The sequence below is a fragment of the Amphiura filiformis genome, chromosome 15 (assembly GCF_039555335.1).
Source record: "Amphiura filiformis chromosome 15, Afil_fr2py, whole genome shotgun sequence".
In the NCBI taxonomy this organism is placed as follows: Eukaryota; Metazoa; Echinodermata; class Ophiuroidea; order Amphilepidida; family Amphiuridae; genus Amphiura; species Amphiura filiformis.
Window position 1 is genome coordinate 29,170,577 of NC_092642.1, and position 18,382 is coordinate 29,188,958.

At 38.2% G+C, this 18,382-nt stretch overlaps 1 protein-coding gene across 1 annotated transcript; it reads right to left on the reverse strand.

Moving 5' to 3' along the window:
• Positions 1–506: 506 nt before the first annotated feature.
• Positions 507–17,601, reverse strand: LOC140170847 (matrix metalloproteinase-14-like). Its single transcript, XM_072194060.1, has 10 exons — positions 17,385–17,601; positions 17,000–17,096; positions 13,469–13,683; positions 11,282–11,510; positions 10,708–10,866; positions 7,174–7,308; positions 4,817–4,958; positions 4,609–4,615; positions 4,050–4,185; positions 507–2,680 (listed from the first exon to the last, which is right to left on the reverse strand). Exons 1-10 carry the CDS (start codon positions 17,526–17,528, stop codon positions 2,334–2,336), a joined length of 1,611 nt encoding a protein of 536 aa, XP_072050161.1. The 5' UTR covers positions 17,529–17,601; the 3' UTR covers positions 507–2,333.
• Positions 17,602–18,382: the final 781 nt, after the last annotated feature.

An 18,382-nucleotide genomic window follows, 5' to 3' on the forward strand; every position in this document is an offset into this window, starting at 1 on the left:
GTGATGGATGTGATGTGGGACTTGCATACTGTTGCATAGGATTACACAGAGATATTTCTTGCCAAAATTTGACCATTTGTAGGCAAGTTGGCCTTACTTTGTCTGTGGAAGACAGTCTTAAGTAAGTATACGTGCAACGCTTTTGATGTTTTGGGAGACAGTGAGGGATCCGAAACAGCGGGTGGCGGAGCTTATTCTTGACTGTTTAATATTCATTCAATACGCTGCCTTACGGTAATAGTCTTATACGATGGACAGATAGTATCAGTTTGTGAATGAGGACATCGTATAAGTTCCTTGTACTAGGCTTAAAGCTAGCATTTCAAGTATCTCTTATGGCAAATAACAGATGGTGCCCGCTGGAATCTCTTGAGGCATTGTCTTTTTTAAAGACATTTCTTGTTTCTTTGTAATTAGGATCTTCTTGGGTATATTTGTACATTTTTACTCTGAATAGTGAACTTTTTGTCGATAGCGGTACAACCAATTTTACACAAACACTCATGCATGGTTCTGTTTGTCAATTTTATTAAAAATATATAGAGATAATATAATTTAAGTGCCATGGAAAAATCAGTAAAATCATCATTATAACCTGCTCTAAAAATTAAATTAATAACTTATTGCCCATTCAAAGCATAATCCCATTACTGTTAACTTAAAGCCATATTATAACATTTCTATAAAAATAGATTAGTATTTATTTTCCATAAAATGTTAGCTTTTACTGTCAGATTATGTCACCTTTTAATTTTGAGCCGAACAAGTGAGGTAAAGCATAGAAAATTGGAATTTACTACTAGCGCCCATGCATGTTACTCCCGCGGTTGTAATTCGGTACGATCCTCGGGGTGTGTGTGTATGTGTATCCGCACGCCGTGTACGTACTGTGCATACGTGTTCGACCAATATTTCCATCGTAATAATAAAATCTTGGATTTTGACAAAACTACAGCACCTAAAGTCTTGATTTTTGCAGAGTATCTTTATTGACTAAAGTACATTACAATCGTGTAAAAATCAGAATTTGAAAAAAAATTGAAGGCGTTCTCTTCAGCAAATGTTATAATATGGCTTTAAGTCACGGAAAAAAGTTTTTAAAAATGGTGTCATTTTGATAAATAAATAAATGTAAATGTAGATATTTATATAGCGCTTTATGCCGTAAACAGCCTCAAAGCGCTTTACATTTATTCCGCCGTCATTAGAATATGTCGGAACCACTAATAACTATGTGGTGGACCCATAGCGACCTGAATAGTTTCTGTTTAAAAGTTAACATGACATATACGCCAACTGTCTTGTTCTTATTTAGGAGAAATGTCAGAAATAATCGTTGTTGTATTAATAGACAATAATTTTCCCGTATTGTTGTAATACCAGCGAGTTTCATTTCACGATTTACTGTTACACGTTAGTTACTTTGATTTGGTTCCCCCATTTTACTGTTTCCCTTGGGTGTGCGACTTTGGTTTGGGGGTGGGGATGTGCGGCTGAGATTCACCTTTTCGGTAAATCCCATAACCCTTTGCGAGTACACCTGAGAACTCGTCATTTGACGTCACGCCGACTTGCAATGCGCACTAACGATGTTCCATGAACGATGTGCGCATCGACGCAGATCGGTGTGACGTAATATGACGAGTTCTCAGGTGTACTCACAAAGGGTTATGGGATTTACCGAAAAGGTGAATTCTGAAAAAAAAACTGCCCGAATTTAAACTAAATTTGACGAAAAACAGACCCGAAATTATACCAATTTTCGAACAATGTTCGCAAATGTTAATAAACAAAAAATTGAAAAAAAAAACACCCTTTCTTAAACCAACTTTTCATGAAATTGAGGACCATCAATAATGGCTAGAATGGCTAAAAATGCACCCGAGTGCAATGGCTGAAAATGCCGAATCTACCGCACATCCCCGTAAACTCATTTCCAATTTCCACCATTTCCACTACGCAACCCCTCACAAGTCACAGCTTTTACAAAATGGCAATTTTAACACTGCCCTCAATCTTCAACCCTCAGGGTTCATCGATCTGTTGATCATTTTGTTCCTTTACCATGCTTTAATGCATGATCGTCATGATTTCAGCATTGTGCAGAATAAGGTAAAACGTTTTGAAGAATTTTAAACAGGTTAAAAGGTCCCTTAATTTATAGACTAAAAGGCATCCATGGAGCCACAAGTAAACTACAGAGTTCGGTACACAGGGTTAGTTATCAATGTCGGTGCCATCTGATCAGCCCCACACTTCATTAACGAGGAGAAGTACGACGTAACTCTGCACTTTTCTTCTTAATCAGTTAATTCAGTTAATGTCTTAAACGTTTAAACACAAAATGTAAGGAAAGCCGAAAGGGCCATAAGTATTAAACTAGGTATAAAAGTTGACATGGCGCCACTATAATAGGCCTGGCTGTCACACCCGAACCACCAATCTGGTGTTCTCCTAGGATAACTAGGGCTAGCAACATCTGTCGCGAAAGTGGCATCGTTAAATCGAACGTACTGATCTTCAAAGAAGAAGTAAGTACGTCTATTGAAGTTCCATTGGAAGGCAGCGTTAAGACGAGGGACTGAATTGCCTCCCGCATTGAGACCCCAGACAGCAAGCGGACGTGGATAGCCGTTATCGATTTGGTTCTGGTATGGATTCCAACGGTAGTATTGGTCATCTATATAGAAGCAATGAAAAAGAAAAGATAGTTTTGTAGCGAATTTAAGCGGTACGTTAAATTTCAGTCAGCTGCTAAGCCAAAGCATTGTGCACTTTTTTTGGTAGAAGCATGGGAATTCTCATGAAGTGCAAGGTCCAGTGATGAATTTAAGACGTGGAACCATTTTGGATTTGACACCTGGTGACCGCTAGAGGTCACAAAAGATCATACAGGAGTAAACAAATTGAAATGCTCCAATTTTGTTGACAGATATACCAAATTACTCGTCTGATCACAAGGATTAAGATAAAGTATAGTTTGTACTATCTACAACATATCGTTATGGGTCTATCCTGCAAATCCTCATTTTTAGGTAAAATATCATATTTTTGGTTCTACAGCTTACTCCGATTTGAGCAAAAATGGTGTCAAATTGCTCGTCTTGATATAAGAATCAAGAAATGGTATAGAACTTGCTTTCTAAACTGTTTATACTTTACATTAATGTGCAACGGAAGTCAAAGATCAACAGTGGCCTATGGTCAGTGGTCACCCAATGGCCTTGGACCTTGTTTGCCCTCTATCTTAGTAGTGAACATAGTAGGCCTACATAGGCACAAATAATTTGCCACCATTTTTTTTTTTCAAAATTGGACCAAGTTGAAAGTTTTTACCTTTGATACAACCAAAAAAGTGACATTTTACCCAAGAATGTGTTTTTGTACGAGTAAATCATAACAATAGGGTCGTCACGTGATAGCACAAACTATACATCGTTTTAATCCTTGTGATCAGAAGGTTAATTTGGTATATGTTTCTATATGAACTTTCGTGACCTCTAGCGGTCACCATGGGTCAAATCCAAAATGGCTCCTCGTCTTAAAATCAATATATTGGACTGTAAATTATAATGCTTCTTCTACTAATAAAAATCCCTTAAAAAGGGATGCGTCTGGTCCAGAGAGGAGATTGGATGCGTTGCAAACATTATGCCTCTGGTCCCTTGAGGCCAGACGCGAAAAGTGCACAATGGCTTCCTGGGAGCTTAGTAGCTGTACTAGTTGCACTTTTGTTAGGAATATATTTTGAGGCATAACCCTATGTTGACATATATTGGCCAAATAATCTCCTTTCTCGCTCGTAAGTGTGACCATTCTTATGGGCGCACACCACCAATTAAGCGTCCCATTGAAACACACGTAAAAACGCGTCTTTTCTTTGCCCGATTTTAGACCTTTTCGGCAACAAATTGCATATACAAATATCACCAATTGATTGCAAATCGATGAAAATTTAATATGTGTTTCAATGTATGGGTCAGGCCTACAAGTCCACAAAAATGCCAAAAATACCTAAAGAACAACAACAAATCTTGCTTAAAATATACCTTTGGTAAAGTATGGTCGTCCATTTCCACTCCAGACGAAAGCCGCGTCAATGTTATCAGGCAGTCCAGGCCATTTTGCACTTACTGTAGCGGAGCCTTCAAATGTAGTGTCAAAATATTGGTAAACCATTGAACCCTGAAAGTCAAAATATGAACAAGATTATGTATTGATTTCAATCATGTTTGTACCTTATTAGTGTCATCGCCATCGTGGTCGTCTTCGTCGCGGGATGGGGGGCAAGGGGATGGCAACTTTTTACATGTTTTAAGGGTAAAAATTGTCAAAATGGGGTAAGTATAAAACCGGCATAAAAATCTTAATTTTTCAGAGCGGCCAGCATCACACAGATGTGTTTGTAAGGGGGGGGACAAGGCTTCTCACAGGGGGACACTAAAAGTTCATTCTACAAAATCATATACTTTGTAAACTTTATTGTTGTTAATGAGTTATGTACGTCTTACAAAAAGTGTTGTTGTTTCAGCCCTCTTTACAACAGAGCTCAAGACCCACAGGATCTACAAAAGTATATCTGTAGGCCTAATATTTAAATTCTTCTACACTCTCGCTACGAAATGTCGGAAATGATCAATGCAATTTTTGCCAAAGCTCACTACCATTCGCAATCGCAAGATGCTGTGAACTACCAAATCGCAACAGTTAAAATAGTTGCTCTAACCTAAATACCCGCCTAAGTATCATCCTCTCCTGATGAATTTTGATGACGAAAGATAGCGCGATCAGGCAGAGAAATTTATAATTATTTAACTAGAAAAAATAAGTCCTTCCTGCATATATTTCGTAATAGAATCCTGCATCGACGTCATCAGGTAGACCGCTGAATATTTCGGATATTTGTTTCGGGAATCCAGGTGCAACACCATTAGGTAGAATCTGCCAAATTTGACTTCCTACAATCAGTGATAATACGAAAGTATTGCATTGTAATTGTTAAATAATCGATTAAAGCCATGTGTGATTTGCTTCACGCCCTCAATTTTACTCGGATTTCTACTTTTTGCATAATTATGATGCACACTGGTGTAATAAAATACTTAAATACGTAAAAGACTAAGCCTGAACATTGCTGAAGTGCTTTAATAACAGTAAAATTTAACTTTTTATATTAAAACCGGGGAGACCCGGTTTTATTCAGTGTTCACCGATCGAGTGCTTGCTAACATGTCCCGTGGATGTCAGCTTATGTGCTCCGTGCAGTATTACCTATTACTGTCTTTTTTCTAACCTATATAGGCCTATATTTTTGCAAATAAATAATAATAAAAATTCCCTTTAAAAGGGAAGGCCAGCCTCAATGCAGAAGAGGTCTTGTAAATAGTTTGGGTCACCGTGAAAGGCATTTTTAGGATCACGCTTACATCCATGTTACATGACAGTTCACCAAACCATCAATGCTGAGAACATGCACACTGAAACAGCAAAAAGCATTAACTCCTGTCAACTCTTAATTCATTACTCCAAATTGTTCTGTATTTTTGTCTTTACTGCTTTTTACCCATGCTTATTATTAAAATCAAGAAATACACTGCAGTTGTTAGTTAATTCGCTATGTAAACTCAACTTACATGCACATTTTATTTTAAAATGATTTTATATTATTTCGCAATGTATAGTTTACTATATTAGATAGTGGCAAGCACATGATGAGAAGGACTGATCATTCACTACAATCTTCACTTTTAAACTGTATTTTTTGAATGTGTTGATTGTTAGTCCGAATCTCCTGCAAAGCTATGGACATGGCATCTTACCTACTCCATTCTGTAATAGTCTGCATTGTGTGTTTTCTCAGTCTTCAATCATTTTGTTGAATGTAATTTTATGAATCAAATAAAAAAAAAAGATAGAAAGTGGCCTCACTTTAGTTATGTGTCATTTACAGTATTTATAATTTATAAAGTAAGACAATAATTTATTTATTTTCTATAAGTGCATGCCAAAATATGGGATTTATTGTTCAATATTATAGCTAACCCTAAAACTTTATTTTCCATCGGAGTTTTCCCGTTGAAAAGACAAAACTAATGTTAAAGATAGCAATAATATCATCAATAACATTTTGAGTCAATTTTATCCATAAAACGATACAGGATAGGATAGATAATTACTTTGACTTCAATGTGGTCCATATAATGAAGATTTTGATTCTACAACATATTATTAGATCTGTTATCAACATCAATTATGCACTCACAGGCAACCAAACATCATGCTATGCTCAGTAGTCCACTGATATGACCTTGTTCCAGTGATCATTCCCGCTAATTACTAATTGTTGACCATGTCATATTTTTGATATGCTGATTGCTGAACAAGTTTATGTTTATATGTGTAGGCCTAACCTATGATAACTTTTTAAGTCATAATTAATTCAAACATAACTTTGGCAATACTCAATCGTTTTCGTTCGTTGAAACGGCAAAACATACCTTCTTTTCCTTGCAAATCGAATTAGCAGACATCAAAAACATTTCCACCACAAGAAGTAAAAAATAAACATATTGAAATTAGAAGTTCCAACTGACTCAGTGTATTTCCGAAGATATCATCAAAACACTGCCTAATTAGTCTCAAATATGGTATACCATATTTGAGACTAATTATATCGGAAATATACCGATTTGGAACGCCAAATTTCAATATGTTTATGAGAAAAAATATGAGCTTTCATCTGATACCAAAATCAGCATTTTGATTAGGTAAAGTGGGGGATGAGATTGTCAATCAGGTTACCCACCTTTAAAGGAGTATTTCGTGATCATAGCATCCTCTTTTTATGACATTTTTAGTACATATCCATGATATCCACGAAAAAAACCTATTCCCAAAATTTCAGTTGATTCCGATTTTGCGTTTGCGAGTTATGCGTGATTATGTGTATTACACTGCTCCATAGACAATGCGTTGTAATTTCGTTATTAATCTGTTGTTAATCTGTAAGAAATATTTTGTACATACACATTATGTAGCCAGAGGTTTCCAGTGATATAAAAATCTCAACTTTTTTTGAGAAAAGTGGGGGATGAGGCTGTGGATCACGAAATGCCCTTTTATAATAACATATTCCTGGTCATGTGACAATGCAGCAGGTGTACGCAGCCTTACCTTCAAGTATAAATGTTCTCCCATCATTGATACTAACAACAGCATCTATATCGGCTCCTGGACATACAGGGTTACCAGGCGCAGGTGGAGGAGTATAGGGTCTCATGGTGACATCAGGACGACCGGTGTTTGCGCCTACAAGAACACAAAATGAGTTTGATAGATGGATAGATAGATAGATAAATGGTTTATTAATATGCACTCGCAGTAAAAACTGAATTGCCACATATTTACAAAATATAATAAACATATTAACACATTATTCATTAAAATTTTATCAACACTCGTGCATGTACTCACGCTTCGAACAGTAAACTCACCACACTACTATACCACTCAAGACTCCTAACACATTCACAGCGCCCGTCTTCATACACACCCAACACACACCCTTTACAAACACTCACACACCCCACACACCATCGCCAACACCCTGATCCACACCGCGACACTAAACGCACAACCACCAAACTCACCCCATCACACACCCACCCCCACACCCACACTTAAACCATTTACTCCATAAATTCAAGGTGAAAAACATCAAAATACATATTTGAAACGAGTACCACAAATTGATGAGAACACATTTGCATCAAAATTGTTCATAATATTGCACATGATAATAATGATAAAAGATCACATTAGCTGGTCATTGTACAGTTTGGTGAGATAGGGTATTGGGCTTTGGTAGCGTTTTGTTCTGCAACGAACAGTGGTCAGATGATCTGAATTACGAAGTAGCCGACTTGTGCTACTGCCGCGCAGGGGAGGTAGCCATTCGCGGAATTGACGAGAACTCATCATTGCATTGACGACCCGGGATTGACGAATGTTACACAGATATGTTTCCTTCTCTCAGTCAACACAGTAAGGTTGCATGTGGTCAAAGCCTCATCATAGGTGGAGTATTTGTTGCCCAGGATGATCTTGCAAGCCCGCTTTTGCACACGTTCAATAGCGGATTGTTGTTTGGCGGTGATGCTTGAATGCCAAACCGGAGCAAAGTATTCTGTAAGTGGTCTGACGTAGCCAACGTATATTGTCACAAGATCTTCAATCGGCAAGTCAAACCTTTTCAGCAGCTTAAGCATGTCAAGCCTATCGTTGGCTTTCTTCAGCATTTGATCAATGTGAGTTGACCATGTCAAGTTAGCTGAGATTTGGACGCCAAGGATTTTGGTGACATCCACCTGATTAAGATCAGTGTTACAGAGTTTCAGCACGTGATTTAGCGGTCGCTATAAGAACGAGATTGACATATATGCGCACTTCTCAGGATTGATCTTCATGTTGTTCTCATTTGACCAGTCTGCGAAAGTGTTCAACTGATCTTGGATGGTGGTAGGCTGCGTTGCCTTGGCTGATTCTATGATGGTCATGTCGTCAACATATTTCAGAACACAGATAGGCGATGGTGTGTCAACAAGTGCAGAATTAATCATGACAAGAAATCCATTGGGACCGAATAAGATGCCTTGGGGTAAGCTTCCCTTCAGCGTTATCCACGATGAAATGGCGCCTTTGTACCGAACACATTGTGCTCTTTGCGTAAGGAAGCTGCAAAGCCACGCAACCACAGGGGCGGACTCCAAGATTGATTAATTTGCGAATGAGTACATTGTGGTTTATGCGGTCAAACGCTTTGCTGAAGTCAGTGACCACCAGCGTACTGTGGCTTCCTGGTTTGTCTGCATTTTTGTGTAGCGTATGCAACAGTTTGACAAGGTAGTGCGTAGTCGCCACTCCTTTCCGGTTTCCAAACTGGTTGGGATCAATATGTTCTTGAATATCGTCCATGAGCCACTGATTCATGAATGATTCGGCTACCTTAGCAAAATGGTCCGTTAAAGATATTGGGCGGAGACTGTTATATGTTGCAGGCTTACTCTTGGGGATAGGGACCACCGTGGCCTTTCTCCACTGGGGTTGCACAACACCATCTGCGTAAGATCTGTTAAGGATGTTGGAGAGTGGTAAGCTCAGTTCATACGAGAATTCGCGGATAATCCTACTTGGTATTCCGTCAGGACCTCCAGCTTTACCGCTCTTTATTTTATTCAGTTTTCTGTACACCTCATGCTGCTGCACCACACATGCTGAATTGTCAGACGATTCAAAAGATGGAAGATCATCCACATTAAGAGGTGGCTGGTCATTAGCAACTGATGCGAAATGTTCATTGATACTATTTGCCACAGCGACAAAGTCACTTGGGTTGACCCCCTGGGGTGGAGCAATGTTTGATTCAGTTTTTGTCATATCATTAGCCATAACACGAATCTGCTGATACCACTTTGCCGGATTCGCTGATTTTAGTCGCTGTACCCGGTCACGGTAGAAGTCACGCTTTGCTTTGGATATTTCGCGCTGGACTTTGTTGCGCATGATTCTCCAATTGTGAGTGTTACCTTCATGGAAAGATTTCTGTCTCTTACAAATAAGCGATTTAATAGCTGGAGTGATCCAAGGTTTGTCATGTACATGAAGTTTCACTTTGTGACAAGGGAAGTGAAGTTGTATTGCCGAGTTCAGAGTTTTGTAGAAGGCACTGGTCTTATCACCTGTATTTGCCGCTTCAGTGACCTCAGTCCATGTATGACTAGTAATCCATCTGCCAAACTCGCGAAGATTCGAGTCTTTCAGGGGTCGTACTTTGCGGATGTGAACGCTGTTGGATCTGATTTCATGATCCTTAGGAGTCCATAATACAGTACGATGATCACTAGTCCCGATTGGGGCGCTGACAATTGGTGTATTTTAAAACGTGGATAAGTTGGTCACTATCTTATCCAAAATGCTGTCACCTCTAGTTGGCTTGTCCACCACTTGGACAAACTTGTGACTAGCAGCAAGGATCTGGGTGATATCAAGTTGGTTACACTGACCATGCTGACTCGTTTTCTATCAAATTTGTATTATCGCATATTTGATATCAGAATGACATTCTTCGCATTCAAAATGTAATTCAATATATCTGCTGTGCTCTCATGTCCCACAAAAAATACTGTGCAAACGTTATTACCAGAGCCCTTAGAGCCATATTATAACATTAGCTGATGAGGACGCCCTCAATATTTTTCAAGATTCTGTTTTTAAACGATTGTTGTGTACTTAGCTAACATACCCTGCAAAAATCAAGACTTTAAGTGCTTTAGTTTTGTCGAAATTTGAGATTTTGTATAAACCACGGGAACCGTCGTTTTATTATTACGATGGAAATATTAGCCGAACGCATACATGTTGTTTTTAACACTATAACACTGTACGTAGGCCTACATGGCGTGCGGGCAGTCGTGACATATCAAAAGAAGCGACACGACTCACGTTCGAATGAGTGGCTCGCATTGGCGACATTATGCGCTGGTATTAAATAGCGATTTTCTTTGTATTGCCTCGTCTGTTTGGACCCAAATTAAAAGAGGACACATCTGACAGCTTCTGACAGTGAAAACTAACATTTTATACAAAAGAAATACAATTCTATTTCTGATGGAAATGTTATAATATGGCTCTAAGTTGATAGAGACTTACCATATAAATATTGTATTCCGGCTATGTCGTCCGAATGTAGTTGGAAATTGCGTTCAAACCCATGGTAGAAGGGAGCCATGAGTGCGTCTTCAATTCCTGAATGGCCTAAACCGAGTGAATGGCCAAATTCATGAGCTGCCACTTGGAAAAGATTGATACCTGCAATATTAATATAATTTTACAATGACGTAACATGTCTTTTGTAAAGCCAATGGAAGGGGGAGGGGAAGGGTATAAACTCAGTGTTCAAGGGGTAGGTGGGAAGTACCCGCGGAAAGAATGGATTTTCTCCGTAGACACCCATAGGAAATTGTAATTTTCGAACGAAAAATTTCACGTTCCCTCGAAATGTTCGTGTCTCTCTTTTGACTCGCCAATAATCTCCACTCCCCCTTTTGCCCTGCCGAAAATTGCTTGCCCCTCTCTCCTATTTTTGTCCACCCAGGGGACAGATGATAATTGCACAGCTCCTGATAAAATGTAAGCCCCTTTTGAGCTTTTTCTGTTTCTATGATGAGAACGAAATAGTCACATATTTTCTTCTTCTTCATGTTCTTTTAGTATGCTTCCTTACCAAGTTCTGTTTCCATAGTGAATGGCTCGTCATCATCGAAATGAGCATCACCAGCAATGGACGGTACAGGGGAGCCATTCGGGAAGTAAGCATGAGCTAAGACCCTGCCTCGTCCGTCAAATGCTCCACCATCTCCGTGTTCTCCTGTAAAAAACTCAATGTTGAAGTCTACAGTAGGGTCCGTAGGGTCGGTAACTTGTCTAAATCGTATATCGGCTACCCGCCAGACCTATATAAGAGGCAGAAGGCAGTATGTAACTACCATTAACCCTGATACTTTGTATGTTTTTTTTTTGTCTTAAAGGGAAGGAAAGAAGGAAAGAAGGAAAGAAAGAAAGAAAGAAAGAAAGAAAGAAAGAAAGAAAGAAAGAAAGAAGGAAAGAAGAAAGAAGGATAGAAGGAAAGAAGAACGAAGGATAGAAGGAAAGAAAGAAAGAAAGAAAGAAAAGAAAGAAAGAAAGAAGGAAAGAAAGGAAGAAGGAAAGAAACAAAAGGAAAGAAAGAAAGAAGGAAGGAAAGAAGAAGGAAAGAAAGGAAGAAGGAAATAAATAAATAAATAAATAAATAAATAAATAAATAAATAAATAAATAAATGAATGAATGAATGAATAAATGAATGAATGAATGAATGAATGAATGAATGAAGGAAGGAAATAAGTAGGGGCCTATATAGTCAAGTAGCTTTAGGGTTAACAATTAGCCAATTTGAAAAATTTAAATAACAGCCTTAAAAGTCGATCTTGCGTAAGAACACTACTATATTAGTCCCATGATACTGAAATATATACTTTAGTTTCTACCGGAACAGAAAGAGAAATAATGATGCAAATCAGGTTACAGCTTCTGATCCTTTCAATTTTTTGAGTACAAACGTTGTGCACATAGAATCAAATCAAAACAAGCATGATGTTGCATGACTATATGAAAATCTGGCCTTTCTCTGAAGGATGCCGCTCGCACCAAATCCGAGGACAGCAAAATCAACAATTAATACAGGAAGTCCTTCTTTTCCCTTTTGACTTCTCCCCTTAACACGCACACGGTCAGACTAGATGTATATTTTACAGACAATACTAGGATATGGGCCTATGTATTTTAATTTAAAACAAATATTTTAGTTTTGTAATTTTCTAACATCGGAAGACGAAACGTCAAACATGTCGAATATCCCCAGCAGGTTTATGGCCTTATCCAGCTAAAAAATAACATGGATAAGGGACGTAAGTGTACTGTATCCATGATGGCGGCGTGGGTTCGAGCCTCACCAGCTGCTGAACTCAATTTACTTCTTTTTTTTAAAGGGAAATGTAGCTGAGAGAATGTATGCAGGCCGTGGGGGGGGGGTAGCCTCTGCGTGAGTGCATGTGTGTGCAGCAGTCATTGGCGATTAATAAGTTCGGACATCCCTGCTAAAGCCTTAATGTACGATCTTTTTAAATTTTTAGATTTTTCTTTTTTCTTCTAAAATGATAATATGCAATCATTATGAAAGTTCCCAAAACATTTGGACGCGAAAAAAATTGGGAATTTGCAAAGAAACAACATCATAAATTCACCTCTATCACTCGAAACATCTCGCACTATTTGGATTAGGACAGCGAGTGCGGCCTCAGAGTTAGTCTCCTACGCGGTCAGTTTGGTTACGCTCCCTCCACATGTGGAGTGAGCGTAACCAAGCTAGTTTTGTACGAGACTACGGTTTGCGATCGTGGCCGACATAGAGTCATAATTCTAAAAAATTATGACTTTATGTCGGACCAACAGAAAATTGTCCCGTTTTACTACAAATAGGACGAATTTGACAGTTTGCTCATTGATTTAAGTTAGAACATGTGTAAGTATTACAAATATGCCAAAAAATCGGTTTTGAAAAAAATAAAGGTAAATTCTGAAAAAAGATCGTACATTATGACTTTAAGGAAGTCTCCGGCAGTCACGACATTATATGGATGTTAGAAAAAAATTGCACCAGACAATTTTGGCGCCCGGGAATTTTGAATATTGCGTGTTGAGACTCGGCTGTTTTTATGGTCAATATGAGTTTGTTTGAAATAAAACCATTCGTGCTTGATAATAAGGCATAATGTTGTGATTGCCGGAGACTTCCTTTAACGGGTCTCAGCCCCGGGTCTCATCATGGAAGAAAGATTTCTTTCATGTGTTGATACAATTGAACTTTGAACTTACATCTAGAGCTCGTCTCATGATGGTAGTTATCTCATTTTGTCCTAAATCGGGAGTGAATGAGTTGACTCGCCATGTAATCTCATTTTCTGGCCATCTGATCACCGCATCGTATCGTTTAGCTCTGTTTTTTCGTTCTTTAGTAGTTATTCCCATATTGTCCATTACACCACACCTGTCCGTGTTCATCATTTCAATCGTTGCATCATCAAATTCCCCTGCGCGAAATAAAACAGGAAGATTTAAAAAATAAATAAAGGGGAACTTCGTCCGCAAACATGACAAACATGCTCAGATGAGAACCACGCAGGAAATCTGGTAGATGTCTCATTTAGGACAGAAAATCACAATAATATGCTAATTAGGGTCAGGGGTTAGGTTTAGGTTTAGGGTTACATATACCGGAAACCCGATCATGCCTGGACCGAAATAATAATTTAGTTAAACACTATCAAAGAAATATTATAAATAATTTTTAAGTGAAACGGTATAAAATAAGATGTGGCGCTGGTTAGGAATAGCACTAAAGAGTAAGCCTTTAGTTCGACCTACATTGTCCGATGGGAATGGAAGTTTCAATAATTGGGAAAAGGGAGAAATTATTATTATGTGAAAGGGAGAGAAAGAGCAAGAGGGAGCGGGGAGGGGGGAGGAAGACCCCTTCACAACACATTCAAAACTAGATTAAGATACTAGTAATAATGATCCGGGGATACTACTATAGTACTCCGGGGAGGAGCACTGTAATCTGGAAAACGTACGTTATTTCATGCACGTATTTTGTACCAATGTTACCGGAAAGTATCCATACTAAACGCACCACCACCAGCTACAAATGCAATTCGCAATTTTCGATGTTGTACACAGCAAAAACACTGTTTAAAATGTCGCTGTTTAAAATGATGTTGTTCAAACTTTGAACAACATTGTTTAAAAGACAGTCCTTGAATTTTAAACAGTGTGTGTTTAATTCATGAATAATACCAAAAAGGAACTTTTAAACAACGTTGTTTAAAAAGATCGAATTTTGCAAAAGAGGGTTTCCTTCCTTGAAATCAGGGTCAGATTCATCATCATGGCGGATGACTATGTGATTGACTTGCTCCAATAGTGGGAAATGCCAGACCTATAATTGATACATTCAGAGGTAAGTGTTTGGTTAAATATTGTTTGATGTGATAGAGTATTATATGAACACACAGTTGTGTGTTGTATATGCTAAATGATGCAAGCTTTGCAGTAGTATATAGCCGTGACCGGGGCCGTGACAAGAACAGTGTGAGTGTAAGCTTAACCACATCGAACAATATTTATAACAAACACTTACCTCTGAATGTATCACATTCACACTGCTAATGTACAGATGCATGGGGCTGATGTGCATGTTTTACAGTCAGTTCTTCTTGCCCGTTCTCCCAAGTAAATTGATTTCAACAAACAATAATGTTTAGAACTTTTAAACAACAAGTTTAAACAACTATGTATGTTTAAACAATTGTTTTAAACAACAGCCATAAACAGCTTTAAACAACTGTTTGTTTTAAACATTTGTTGTTTAAAATACTTTAAACAACTGTGTACATTTAAACAACTAAAGTTAAACAACCCAGATGTTTAAAAACTGTTGTTTAAAAAATTGTTTAAAATTTTAAACAATTGAATGTTTAAAGTTTAAACAACCCAAGGTTGTTTAAACTTTGAACAGAAGTTGTTAGAGTGACCGGCGTAAATAGTGTTGTTTAAAATTTTAAACAGTTGTTTAAAATATTTTTTACTGTGTAATACCAAAAACATAGCCAAGACAATCATGAAACGAGTCTAAGGTCTGATTTCTAGAAGTTTCGGCTATGGCCAGGCTTCCATTAAGCCAGTATAGGCTAGCCCTACCATTGTGGATCCATATTTATAGATCTATCTTTCTTGGTGATGTACGATGTGAAATTATAAACACTGGAATGTAGGACTAATTGGGCTTAAAGCCATATTGTACGATCTTATAATATGAAATTGGTCAACTTTTTCAACCCTGATTTTTTGTATACCGGTAATGTTTACATATGTCCCTGCAACTTCCACCTATAAATGGAATCACCCAAATTTACTGTGTTTGTAAGCCAACAGAGCAAAGTTCGACATAAAGTCATAATTCATAAAATTATGACTTTATGTCTTCATATATAGAACTGCATGCTAAACGGCCAAAATGACCAATAGGGTTTCTTTCACTTTACCTTGTTATTTAAGCTCAAAATGGAACCATTCCCTACAGTTATTACTAGTATTATGTCAGCATTTTGAGTATAGAATCAACAAATTTAAAATGTGAAAGAAATCATACATTAAGGCTTTAAGCCTACTGGCTAAGGAAGCCTGACAACTATAGCCATGCTTCGAGAAACCAACCCTAAATGTTTCAACTACAAGCCACGCCTACTATCGGAAACACTGACATTTTGGTGCCCAGGGGTTTTCTATAATTATCTCGAAACTGTGATCATCAAAACTACCATCAAAGAGCTTCTATGAGAAAGTTGTAACAATATAGGGGCCTACCCCGGGCAATATACCGTAAAAACTCGATAGTTAGCATATGTGCTTACTATCAAGCGCTTTTAAAACATGCATGAAGTACCCCATCCACAAAAGTGTAAAGGGTTTTGAACAAAATCATCGATACACATAGTTATACACAAACCAGTAAACCTGCAAATTTGGGGTTCAACCTCATTTAATAGCTCAGTTGGTAAAGCCGGACTTTGGCACAATTTCATGTTTTCAAAAGCGCTCGATAGTAAGCACAAATGCTAACTATCAAGTTTTTACGGCATGCGCTGTGCTTCCAACCGGAGCTTCGGTGCACAACACCCTCCAAGATATGCCCTTTGAAAGACATGTATACTCGTTCTCCACTCTGTCCATGCACGGATAGAAAACAGAGTGGTTGCGATGGGTCATGCTTTGTGGTGGCAAGATCACCAGACCTCACACCACTTGATTTCTTCTTAAGTGTGGCAAAATCCAAAGTGACGTCTATTAATAGCGAGGACTACCAGCTAGCCTCCAAGATTTTCGCAACGTATTCTACTGTATTCGCAAGTATTCGACGCACAAGGAAGGATGGTACGCAACGTGCAACGTAATTGATGCAATGAAGACTGCATGGCCCGGGACCAGAGCTGAAACCTTTATTCGCCAGGGAGGCAATAAAGATTTAATTTTAAGTCTGTAAGATTTAATTTTAAATCCAATACTTGATGTTCCCTAATCACAATCCCTTGGGGTTTATTTTAAATCCTTGAAATTTAGATTGTAGAGGGCAGCGCAGAGCAACACAGTAACATTTTCTAACCTTTTGCAAAATGTCTGACCGTTTTGTGTTTGTTGGGTCGTATAAACTTTGCCACCTTCTTTGCAGCGATATCCCTTTTCATTAGGCCCTATAACAGACAGACAGACAGACAGACAGACAGACATACAGACAGCAGAGAAAAGAAAGACAAAGAGACAGACAAAGACAAAATCTTAACAACTTACCGGTCTCTGGAATGTTTGCCATCCTTTGGAATGATCGCAACGCATTAGGTAAGTCGGCACCGGTGTTAGGCATGTGATTGTAGTACATCAGATAATTCTATGTGAGAATAAAGCGGCGAATTAACATGATTTAAATCATTATTGGGATTGTGACATTTTTGAACATGCAAAGGCCTACAATATATGCACATTATGACTCTTTTTAAATGATGGTAAATAGATTATTATTTTAATGTTTCGAACTTTCGATATGTATAAGTAAGCACTAGCCCGATTGAGCTACTAGGTACTATATAGTATACCGGAGGTCCTGGATTTTTCATTACACTGTGTTTTATAATCACGATAGACTGCACCGTCCATAATTAATTTAATTTCTACATACCTCAGCGCCTTTTCTATCCTTAACTAAACCTGGTGGAGCTGATTGTGGCACACCGGTAATTGAGTTGGTGGAAGGCATCCCTTCCACCGATGGCAACACGCCGAGAATCAAACAGCCGAGTACGGCAACTAAAATCGTATCCATATTGTTAACCTGTCTCTATCAAATGAGCATCAGTTATCATAAGCGTTCTGTTGTCATCTGTCGATTTATTAAATGCATTCAGAGAGTTTTATATACAGATTGGGGAGTTGAGGAAATAACCATGGCCGTGAACGTATTCCGTTTATCATCGAGATTGTTATGATTCTTTCGACCACAAACTATATCATTTCCTTAATTTGTCGAAGAGACAGTAGGAACTACCAAGGATTTTTATAAAGTAAAGACTCATACCCGGGACGAGTGATTTTCGAGGTGCGAAATCACGAAACCCGAGAATTAAGTTTGCCTAGCTTTTGAATAGGCTACAATTTGTTTGAATGAACAAACAAATAAAATTTAGGCGGAATAACCGCGTTCTGAATTATGATTTTTTTTTCAATTGGAAGTTGGGCATGTTAGTGATGTGAATCACTTTACCATGCTCATCTGCGGAAACGAAAAAAGTTTGAAAATTGCCCGGGGAAAATTGTCAGTGTAACTACCAAAAGTATATTATTCGGGGATGTGCTCGCGCATCATTTGATGAAGCGTCGAGAATCGTCTGTCGTATATAGACTCAGGGCTGGATTTACCTTTTTGGGGGCCCTGGGCCAGGTCAGAATTTGGAGGCCCTCAAATCTGCTATTTACATTCCGCATAATCTTGCTTTTTCGTCGCGCAAATCACTTGTCTCTGGTAGGACTAATGCATACGATACCATTAACATTAATGCGCAAAGTGAATCGGCATAAAATGTATAAATGAGTGTGTCACACACTGGAATTGTCACATGCTAAAAAAACATTTTCAGTTGGTGATTATCCTATTTTCGTTCAGATTAGTCGTCTATAGTT

Bases quoted from the DNA above. Each gene is read 5' to 3' on its own strand.
- LOC140170847 (XM_072194060.1), bottom strand. From the start codon at position 17,528: ATGGATACGATTTTAGTTGCCGTACTCGGCTGTTTGATTCTCGGCGTG. The intron at 17,097-17,384 runs GTATGTAGAAAT...ATTCTCACATAG, and splicing joins AGGATAGAAAAGGCGCTGAG to AATTATCTGATGTACTACAA. The intron at 13,684-16,999 runs GTAAGTTGTTAA...TATTTCGCGCAG, and splicing joins GGCAAACATTCCAGAGACCG to GGGAATTTGATGATGCAACG.